Consider the following 11954-nt stretch of genomic DNA (forward strand, 5'->3'; position numbering starts at 1 on the left):
GAAAATGTTGAAGTTTTCTTTTGGGGGATTGGAACACAGGGCTAGAGTGGATCACCTGATGTTTCTGTCTGCGTTTCTTCTCCTGTTCCAGTTTCTGCTGTTTCTCCAGCTTCTCAGTCATCCTGGCCTCTCGCAGTGTCTGCCTCTTGCTGCGTCGGTAAGCCTTGGAGTTGAGAGCTGTCTCCAGGGTGGTGTCACGCCTCATGCACGCCACCACATCCTGCCTCAGCTAGAGAAATATAAGCACACGTTATACACCGCAGTCCATTTACACATACTAGTGAAAATTAAACAGGTTAATAGTAGATTTTGAACAGCAGAGTGAAACAAATAAATAAAAAGGCAGCTTATGAGGCATTATTAAATGTCTTAATGACTTGAAACCAATTAAAAAACAACTTGGAGGTAATGGTTTTTTAATGATGGTATTTAAGTGGTTGCCGGTGAACCACTTGAGAAGATATTACAATTCTGGAAGTGCTCGAAGACAAAAAAAATTCAAATGACATGAAATACATTTGTTATACATTTGACTATTTTACATGATGAGAATATTTGTTGTTGTTGTAATATTTATAAGACAAGGATGAAATTGCGAAGACCAACTGTTTGACTACTGTTTAAAAAAATAAAATTTCTAAATATCAGTAGAATGTACATTTGTGTAAATTACATTCTTAAACATAAAAAATAACTCATTTTATAAAATGTCAACCATTTTGACTGGTGAGGAACTTAAAATAAATCAGAAGGAGGGAACCCAAGGCAGAGAAAATGTGTGGATTCATTGAGCATGAGGTAATGAATTAAAGAGGAACTTGTCCTGGCACAGTATCAATGATTAAACCTCCCTTTACTTTGAGTCATTCTGGGTGAATACATTGTTCTGTACATTGGCACATTGAACATGAAAAATAGTAAAACCATTGGTGTATTTGATGTATTTGCATTGCATATTGTGTCTGTGTTATTGTTTTTTTGCTTTGCTCGACGTCATTGTAAATGAAGGTCACCCCTGAATGATCTCTTGAGTATAAATGAAAGAGGACCTATTATGTTGTTTTTCATTCTAACTTTAGTACTGCAGTTTAAATAAACTATTATTTGAACAGGCAGGGACAGGGCGGGACAGGGTCAGGTCTGAGCGTATAGCAGCATGACCATACATGGAAAATCGGCTTTGTGTGACGTCGCACAATCCAGGAAACTAGGCAATATGGTGCCGCGAAGCAGGGAATTTGTCTAAATGCATGTACGTGATTATCTGACAATTTGGTATCATTTAGCATGACTGTATTACATTGTAACAGCATTTATAGGTCAGGAAAGATGAAAAAGCATAATAGTACTTTTTAAGGTTAACTGAAATAAATCACTGTGGTGTAGGCTACCTGTCGCTGGAAGTTGAGTAGCCTCAGAGCCTTGAGCTCCACTGTGGCTTTAGTCCTCAGGTCGGGCGGCAGAGAGCCGGGCAAACTCTCCAGTTCCTGGATCCGATGTGCAATCCGAGCCTGTAATCTGAACATTATGAAGGCAGGTGAGACAGACTGTAACAAACTGGTCTAAACACACTAACCTAGAAAGAGAATAAATGCACAAAAACAATGGGGGAACATTACAAAATTATTTAAAAGCTCTGATTTGATTGTTTCGATGATACAGCCGTCCCGGTGCTTCAGCTAATTGGACCCATAAGGGGAATAGAGGTGCGCTCTCGCTCGTCTCTTAGCATTTCTTGATGAATGCATCTCTCTCAAGTATGATCTGAGAGCACAAAGAAAAGACCATCAACACAGGAGCCTTGAAGATGTTTGCAGAAAAACAAGTCTAAGGGCCTTGTCTCAAGTGATGTTTAATTCATATTGCCATCAGCTGTCTTTGTTCTGCAGAAAAATAATAGAGCCTGTAATAACAAAATGATATAGTGGGCCTCCAATCTGAAGATGTCATTTATTGACTGGTTCAATGCTTTAATGCAGTTGAAGTTTGTTCATAAGTAAGAACAAATAAAAAATAAAACTCTAACAGTTTACATTGGTTACACAAATAAATTGTTTGCAAGTTTTGCTTTTGAGATAACTAATTTTTTCATATCGAGTTTATTTATTTGTGCTTACTACTTTTGGCACAAATCTGACTCCATAGCATAAGTGTTTCCAGACACACTTTTTAAAGGGGCCAGTAAAGGATCAGTACCTGTACTCTCTCTCCTGCAGTATCCCCACTGGGTCCAGGCCCTGTGGTTTCTGGATGGGCGTGACACGGTTTTGTTTCTGTTGCATCTGGAGCATTGGGGAGACCTGCTGCTGCTGCCCCCCTGGAGGCTGTGGAGCCCCCACGCCCCCGCCCTGCATGGGACCAGGGGGCAGGGCAGAGGCCTGGGGTGGGGCAGGGGACGGACGCCCGCTGGGGACAGGGGTCAGGTGCTTCTGAACCATGGACTGATTTTCAACACCCTGACCTGGAGATTAGATTAGATAGATTTTATTTGACATGGACATGACAATATCATTGGACGAAGTGGATGCATTGTTTTAAGTGTGTTAGCATAAATGCTAGTTTTCAACACTTGTCCACAGGAGGCTTTTTAAAACAACAACAAAAAATAAACAAAGACAGAAACAATATGGAGACCAAAGACGTTCAATGTTACTGGGTGGATTGTCATGTGGATAGATTGATACAGTCAGAACTATTTTAATAAGATTTAATAATAATAAATAAGGGACCTACGAAAAACAAATAAAATAGAATTTAGAAAGGTAGCTGTTATAAGTAAATGCTTCAACCTGCACCTTTTCAGTTAGTATTGAGTATAAACAATGACACTGTATGAATTATGTGACACCTTGTGTTTATTTATAAAGATCTTTAGTCTATCACAGTCTAAACACAGACACAGACTTTTCTGGTTTTCACAGATGGTTGACAGCGCATCTGACACCTACACACAACACTATGGGACATTCCCCTCCCAGGCCTGACTGCAGGAATATCACTGTCACTATGAAGTCACTACATCTTTGAATGGCTTTAAGTACAGTTTCTCACCTGGGAGCAATTTGCTGTCAGGCACCTTTCCAGGAGACATTTCTGTTTTGACTACCAAATGTTTTTTTCAGTTTAAATTGAATTCAGTGAGAGCTGGGTTGTTGGTGTTGTTTTTTTATTCGTACGTATGTGTATTTGTCTAACAATTCATGTTTTCTCTAAGGATTTGTTGACACTTATAACGCTTCTAAACATGTTTGTATAATGCAATGTATAAATATGTTTGTATAATGCTCTGTTAACATGCACTATGCATGTTGAGGACGTTTTTGAAGACTGCTGAGTTTAAATTGTGGTTATAATTGTAAAAAATGTCTTAAGGCCAGGACACACCGGTCCGACTACCGACCGTCACCAGAAAATGGAGTCTGCCGATTCAGGCAGCTCCATTCTCCCCGAAGCGGTCAAAAAAGTGCGAGGAACACACCGAGCTTGCGCCGGATGAAATTAAGTAGGCTGTTATAATAACATAGGTCATCATTATAACGGAGAGAATGCATGCTGCACACACACTCACACACACCTGTGTGTCCGCTCCTCGCCCAAACTACCTCGACTATTTCTGAAAACATGTGAAAACGTCATGCACGGACAATCTAATGTTGTGTGCTGATTGTGTTTAGCCTACATAACAATCCGAGCATTCTCCGATTCTGTTGATAGCTAAAAATCCTAAATCATGCTTGACAAAAGTGAAAGTAATAGGCCTATCTGCTCCGCTGCCGTGGCAGAGCAGAGACGGGCGAGCCCTCCACCAATCAGATTGCTCCGGCTGAAAGACTGGCCGACGCCAATTGAACATGTTGAATCGGCTGAAAAGAAGCTCAAAGACATCTACGACGGCCGACGTCAACGAACACACCAAACAGATTAGTGTCCCCGTCCCCTCCAGACTCTCCGACCATGTCGGACGCCCGATTATCGGGCCGGTGTGTCCTGGCCTTTAGCCACTACACTGAGACTTCATACCGTTCGGGACATGGAGCATACAAAAATTCTAAATGGACATCCTTAACAGCAATGTATGCAAATGGTGTTTCGCGGTAGGTCTCTTTGCAGAAGAAAAAAATTGTGTAATATTAAAGCTAAGTTCCTTTACCCTTGGTTTGTCAGCATCTTTCACACTGTCCCATTCAGTTTCAAATAATGCACTTAAGTCTCATTTCAAAGATAATCTAATGTCAAAGGTGATTTTTTCCGCATGGATGATTTAGGATTTAAGGAAATCTCAGACTTGGTACACAACACAAGTACAGTTACCATGATTTCAATCCACGCACAAGGTGCTGTCTTACCCTCAGACCAAGGCTTGGGTCCTGTGTTTTGATTGTGTCCTTGCATGGTTGGGGTTGGGCAGGGGCTTGACTGGGGTCCACCCATTGGTGCCATTGGCATTCCTTTCAAAACAATGATAATTTATATTTTAATAATTCATTCGTTGCATTTTTCAAATTGTATAACAGAATTCTATAATAATGTTTGGATTTTGCGTGCATCAGACACTGCAATGCTGGTGACTGACATAGTAGGAATTAAGGAATCATATTTTACCTACACAAACTACATAATATCCATTATATCAATGGTGTACAACACGTATTGGTTGATATCACATTTATTAATATTATATGATTTCTAACAAGTCTAACCATCCTAGCAGCAGGGAAATTTGACACTTGTAAAAATCTGTTAGAAATCCTGAATAAAATTGACACTGTGGAAAACGATCTGTGACACCTGGAAATTATCTGAATTTGAGAGCTTGAATCTAGTAGTTATTATGCCAATCTCTATTCAATGCAAGCTGACACACGGCTCCTGCCAGCTCACATCACATCAACTGCCCAGTCGCATTACAGGTGTGGATACTCACAGGCCAAAATCTTGGACACACTCACGCATGGACCAATTATGTGTTTAAAATGGCCTGGCTCAGATTTAATGGAGGACATGTAGCTCATTTTTAAAAGTGTCAAGCTTGTGCACATCTTAGGCACCGGACGATTATTTTTCCTCTGATAATCATGAATTACCTTTAATAGCAAACGATACCATCAGTGCAAAGAAAGCAGTTTTTATATTGTTTTTTATTAATGCCTTTGGTCAGTGAGTTTAAGAGGCTGTTCTATGTAACAAAACAGTCCTTTACAGTCTAAATGGCCTCACTCAGAATTACCACCGTCTCAAATTAACAAGTTTGTATCACTGTAAACTAGGGCTTCACAAAACGAGGAAAATGTATTGTTATTGCATTTTCCACATTTGATTACAGATAGCAAAGACTGCATATACTGCAATAATTAAATGGTAGCGTATTCCATGTGCTATGCATTCAGACTCTGCATGTCAATATATGTGGCCAATCAGATGTAGTTTACCAGAAAATGTTGTATGGGGAGATATGAGGATGTTTTACTGAAGTGATCAATAATTGATAAAACAATGTTGTTGGAATGGAAACAATTTTCCAGTGTCTGCATAGACTACTTACTATCTGGTGTAAAGACATTAACACTGTATATTTAAGTATTTTAAAAATGTATCGCAAGTGATATAGTCATTGCAATATCCTACAATCTAATCACAAATCACATGTTTTCATGATCTCACATAGCCCCACTGTTAAACTGTCCCTGCGTTCCAAATCACATAGTTTTTCTTTTTACTACACTACATACTAAAGTACAGAAGAGTTTTAGGGCCACAAGAGAGAGGAAAAAAAATTTGATAAGGAAGATTTTTTTTCATTATGTCGAGAAATGTCAAGAATAAAGACGAATACTCCAAAATGCTATAGGAGCCAGTGGGGCATTTCTGTATTTTCAGCATACTACAATTGACGTGCATGTATTGGGACATTCTTAATCTTTTTCTGGCATACCAAATAGTAGGGAAGTATGGGTATTGGAATGCAGGGTGTATCTTCTTACCTGGGGGCCTGTTGTAAGGACTAGCACTAGGCCCCTGCTGCTGATGCTGCTGTTGTTGTTGTTGTTGTTGATGCTGCTGCTGCTGTTGCATTGTGGGTAGAGTCCTCTTGCCCTGCACAGCCAGCTGGAGGTTCTCGGGCAGTGGTTGGCCACGGCCCAGGATCTTGTAGGCGAGTATCTGAGCTCTGAGCTGCTGTAGCTGGACCGGGCTGAAGGCAGAAGGCCCCCGTCCCTGCTGCTGCTGCTGCCCCATAGGGGACATGGAGGGCATGGCACCTTGGGGATCCATGGGCATCATAGCACCGGACTGGGAGGGGGGTATGTGGGGCGGAGTGGGCCCACCACCGCCTCCTGACATGGGGCTAGACGCGTGCTCGTGGACGCCCATGGGGGATGGATGAGGGGACAGATATCCTTAAGCAAAACAGAAATTGAGTGTTTTTTTGTTAAAATTTAACTTGTACAAAAATGTATATTAGTAGTCTAAAACCAGTGTTACCCAACCTAGGGGTCAGAGCCCAACTAAGGGGTTGTAAAATATATCTGAGGGAGTAGCAAGATTATTTACAAAACATAAATCCTTACTTTTTTCTTGTATATGAATTAATTATTTTACCTCTTCAAACTTATAAAAAGTATTGTATTAAAAGAAGGTATAATCACCATTAAGTTGGCTAAGTACAATGTTGAGGGACTTTTTTTAAGGAAACACTAGCATAAAAGGTTGGGGACCACTGTCTTAACTTAGGCAGCAAGAAAAGTTGCCTTACAACCAACTTTAAAAAAATATATATTTTTAATTTTGTGTGTGTGTGTGTGTGTGTGTGTGTGTGTGTGTGTGTGTGTGTTTAAAAAAAAAGGTTAGATAAAATACCTTGGCTGTGCTGGTCCATAGGACTCTGTGGAGGCCCCATGCCACTATGCAGAGATCTCATGCCCACTCCTTTCATGTGACCAAAGTGCATCGCGTCCGCCATCGACTTTTCATTCATCCCTTCCATTGTCTGAAAATAGAAAAATACCATTACATTCCTTCCTTGTATACACACACCCCAACCCCAACACATAAGACAGCTAAAGAATGTGATGGAAATTATCTGTCCATCAAATATCCCACATATTAAAATACCAATTTTGTTGATATTCAACATAAATTAGTCTTCTTGCACCAGTGGAGATGAACTGACACATGTAGATTACCACAGCAAGGATTTTTCTGTTTTAATTGTCTTTGATTTATTTATTTATTTGTGCTGTCAAAAAAATGTAAAGTGACAATTACAGATATAGCCCCAATCACTTGTCAAATATGCAAGACAAAAACAAAACAGATCCTTAAAATAGATGTAAAAAGAAACCTATCCTTGCTTTCTGGTGGACAAACTATGCCACAGACACTTTCTAAATTACTTTTAAATATGTTTGATATTTCTATACAGGCCAAAGGCATTGATTACTTGCTATTCATAATATATAAGAATATATAGGAGATATACCAGTCCGGCAGATTTATTGACCAGGCTCTTGTAACTTGTAATTCAATAAAAAACTCAGTCTGCTAATGAAAATGAAGAGTTTGAATTTCATGAAAGACATTGTAACAGTGATTTACAAACAACGAATTGCATTAATTCTCACTTCTGACTTTTAACCTCAAATAATAGTACAGCAAATCTGTCCAATACCAATCACCATTAACATATGAAGGGGTTAATACTATTTCACATACTTGCCCTTCACAGCCAAACTTTGCTAAACTAAATGCATATATGGATGCATTTCTTTTGAAAGCATGTGCTTGTGCATGTTTTTCAAACATCTAGGTTTGTATTCTGTGTGTATCTGTGTGAGCCGCATCAAAAGACACATTTTCATTGGTGTCGACAATGTTGGATTTTTAGTTTTTTATTACATTAGATTAGTTTAGTTTTATTAGTTTAGTTTGTCAGGGACCATGTACAAAAAATGATATCCATCTCACAGAGAAAATATGCTTTGCACCAGATTAAAGCAGTTTTCTAATTTCAGTATGCAGGTCAAACACAGAATACAACAACACATACAATACAATACAAAACAAAATATTAATACATAACAACACACATACGCTACACAGGAAGTTACAATTTGCCTCTTCAGAATTAAAATGCAAAGTATAGTTTTTTTTTAATCTTTATCATTAAAAATAGAAAACTTTATTATTCTGACTTTGATTCTGAAAACTAAACAGTAACAACTAAGACAACACAGAGATATAAAACAATTACCACAAACTATAACACTGTTTTGGTCACATGGAAAGGGCTCTTCACGGCAGTGGCGCACTTTACCTTGTGCATAGGATACATGCCGTCCTGAGAGTAATCCCCCTGGCCCTGCATGCCATGAGGTGCGTTGGGTGTTCCAGGTCCAGGGCTGGGACCCATCATACTGTGAACAGAGCCTGGGGAAGGGTCCGGTCCAGGGCTGGGACCCAGGATAGGACCAGGGGACAGACCAGCCCCCGGAGAAGGGCCAGGATGGGACATACCACCTGAGGGGTCTGAAGGGGTGGACATCTACTGTATCGCTAGGAGGTCTTCCAGCAGCTGAGGGAAAGAAAAGAGAAACCGGTTACAAATACAATACACCTTTCTTTTTTTTCTTTCTTTTTTTATTATCTTGATTGTAAACGGGAAACCGATCAAAATGATGCCATGATTTTGACCTTCAAAATGTAAGGTGGAATTCTGCTTTTTTCTTTTTTTTTTTGCGATGCATTTAATTTAAAACATAATGTTCATTATCATTTAATAAAAAATGCTGCTAAAAGACCACATAAAAGAGCACTCATAACAATTATAACACTGCTATTTTCTTGGACAGGATAACTGCATTACTTCAGCAAACATTTCCTTTTAAGGTGGAGTTTTTAAAAAAAAAACATGCTTATTGTGGCAAACTTTTTGGTCTCCCTTGTAAACAGAGTCCCCTCATCTCTCTCTTATTTTCTGTCAACTGTCAATGAAGGCATAATGCGTGGCCAGTGTTTCATGTCGTCAGATTGTGTATCTTAAGAGTTTAAATGAATGAAATCAACTGTCAAGCTTCATTATGAATCAGGAAGAGACTTAGCAATAAAACTTGTTCTGATTATGAAAAGAGCTGATCACATACACAGCAGGCATCTCCGATATTCAACAGTAACGCTGCATTCAGTTGACATAGCGCTGTCATCAATGCTGTCAAATCATTTCCAGTCTCAAAACAGATTTAAATTAATATATTATATTGCCAATAACGTGCTGAATAAACGCTATACGTATTATATAACCAGGGTAGCGGTTATGTTATAAGGTTGTTTCCTTGTGCTTCTGTCCAGTTACGGTTACATCGCTGTTAGCTCGGTAACTATCACTCTGATTGGATCATGGCTTCCCCCAAAAATAGGTGGCCATCACGGATATACGTGCAAAAATCAAATTTTTGATTAAAGTCAAGCTCCTTATATGCCCTTGGCGACATTCTTTCATATAATAAACACGTTTTAACGTCACATTAAAGAGCACAGTTTCACTGAAGACGCGATAATAACGTTTTCGTGTTGCATTTGTTCGACCGTTGAGGAACTTAGCTTACGCTAGCTGACGTGAGCTAGCTGTTAGCATTACAACCACTAGCCTGCTAGCAAACTATGTCGGTGTCAGAAAGTTTGGACAGTTAGCAGCACGACGAGTTAATATTTAACAAGAAAACAGCGCCGATATGCAATTTACCTTTCGGCTGATCTGTAACTGCACACAATTAGGCAAAAATATTCTTCAAAATATGACTGCTGTCCATAAGTTCACTCCCACCTCTGTGTTGTTTTGCTAACACATTAAACTTTTCCCTATGTAGCCATTACTGATTTGTCAATGTCACCGGAAATCCCCGCCCACCTGCACAATGATTGGCTGGATCACACGTCAATCATCGTATGTTGTTGGGCGTGTGTCACTGGCTGTATATTACTGTAAGTGGGCTACCATTGCTGCAAAATTGTGGTTTGCGTGGCAGACAAGACGATACTGTTATGATACTCTAGAAGTTTTACTACAAACATAGGAGATCTCAGATATGTGTGTGTGTGTGCGTGCGTGCGTGCGTGCGTGCGTGCGGGTGTGTGTGTGTGTGTGTGTGTGTGTGTGTGTGTGTGTGTGTGTGTGTGTGTGTGTGTGTGTGTTTCAACCATTAGGAATTTAATAACTCTAAGTTTAATAATATGATAAGCAACAAGTGCACATGTGAAATAAGTTATTATTAGATATGCTTATAGATAGATAGATAGATAGATAGATAGATAGATAGATAGATAGATAGATAGATAGATAGATAGATAGATAGATAGATAGATAGATAGATAGATAGATAGATAGATAGATAGATAGATAGATAGATAGATAGATAGATAGATAGATAGATAGATAGATAGATAGATAGATAGATAGATAGGTGGCCAATCATTTGGCTTTAGAAAAAAGCAATTTAGTTTGTGCGGTGGCTAAACATAGACACACAAACCTAAATACATTTTTTTTCAGTTAAACAACTTTTCAAATGTATATTTTAATGTCACAAATGATCAAAACTAGTACAAATGGTTTCAATTCATGGTTGTCAAGGGAGATCGCTGACCTAAATTGAATAGAGGGTTGAATATCTGTATGTTTGCATACTAGTTGGTCGCTGAAGGTTGGAGAAATACTTATGAGGACAGGTTATGTATCAACATTTGAAGAAATGGTTAGGCCACAGGAAACATCATCATCAGACTATGTCCCTTAATGTAAGTATCAAATAGTGTACCATTAAGTGTTGAAACGGGGGAGAAAAACATATAACACATTTTTGATAGTGCTATATTTCCTATAGCTTCTTGTGGAAATATTTAGTGGGAAAAACCAAAGGCTCAAATGTTCTGAATGTGCCCTCCTTAAAGTGAGCACAAGATGGCAGCAATGACCAGCAGTTGCCACAATAAAGTAGCCTCTGTACTAGCTCTGTGCTGTAACTCAGAAGCACCTGGCAGCTTGTAAAATTAACCCCAGTCATCTGAGCTCTGAACAAACATGCCATGCCCAGAGTGATTGAGTGTTGACCCTCATTTACATACACTAACTTCTGATGATATAGCAAAGCGGACATTCAAAGGCAAGCCACGCAAATTACACACAGGTTTAGTCAAGCGCCATTTGCATTCATGCTGACATCAGAAACATTGTTTTCTTTTCCGTATGAAAAGTTAAAGTTGTTTTTACAAGAGTAGGCTATGTGTTTGTTTATACGCGACAGAGATGTAATTTTTTTTCTGTGCTCATTTTTTTCCCCCCTACATAGTACAGTCCATAATCTGTCTGCATTTACATCAAGTGTATGGTATCCAAATAAATTAGAATTAAAATGTAAGAATTTTAAGGACAGGAATGTGTGTCAATATTAAAATGTTCTTTCTCTTACCTTTTACTAGATCTGCCGTTTGTATCTGTGATCTGGTGTTGCAAATATTTAGTTACTAGATGATGTAGTGTGACTATTTTATTTTTCACCAAGTCAAAGTCCCGTGTAGCTCTTTACATTTGGCCGACATAAAGCGATTATGTTTTTTTGTCTGATCTCAAACAATTTGTATGGAAAATATGAGGCATGCATTGAGATAAATTAGAATATTTAAAATGTTAGACTAATTCCACCAATGTTGAGCATATGTTCATATTTAGCCATCAAGTATCATTATTATTTTAGAATTTGTTCTTAGCTATCAAGTTATGTATGTGTCTGTCGATCGGTCTGTCTGTCTGTCTGTCTGTCTGTCTGTCTGTCTGTCTGTCTGTCTGTCTATCTATCTATATATCCAGCCATCCATACAACTATCTGTCTGTCTGTCTATATATCCATCCATCTATCCATCTATCTATATGTCTAATCTATTGACTAATATGGGATAGGAGAGAG

At 38.8% G+C, this 11954-nt stretch overlaps 1 protein-coding gene across 3 annotated transcripts in view; it reads right to left on the bottom strand.

Annotated features, from left to right (window-relative positions):
- Positions 1–9832, bottom strand: part of smarca2 (SWI/SNF related BAF chromatin remodeling complex subunit ATPase 2) — a 64653-nt gene extending 54821 nt beyond the window's left edge. For all 3 annotated transcript variants that reach the window (XM_080045393.1, XM_080045394.1, XM_080045392.1), the window contains exons 1-8: positions 9737–9832; positions 8312–8569; positions 6856–6985; positions 5982–6395; positions 4347–4448; positions 2197–2461; positions 1392–1518; positions 56–229 (exon numbers count right to left, since the gene is read on the bottom strand). In XM_080045393.1, coding sequence (XP_079901519.1) covers positions 56–229; positions 1392–1518; positions 2197–2461; positions 4347–4448; positions 5982–6395; positions 6856–6985; positions 8312–8539 — 1440 coding nt within the window. In that variant the 5' untranslated portion in view covers positions 8540–8569; positions 9737–9832. The remainder of the gene's footprint in view (positions 1–55; positions 230–1391; positions 1519–2196; positions 2462–4346; positions 4449–5981; positions 6396–6855; positions 6986–8311; positions 8570–9736) is intronic.
- Between the last annotated feature and the right edge of the window lie 2122 nt (positions 9833–11954).

Source organism: Ammodytes marinus (genome assembly GCF_949987685.1).
Source record: "Ammodytes marinus genome assembly, chromosome: 2".
Taxonomy (NCBI): domain Eukaryota; kingdom Metazoa; phylum Chordata; class Actinopteri; order Uranoscopiformes; family Ammodytidae; genus Ammodytes; species Ammodytes marinus.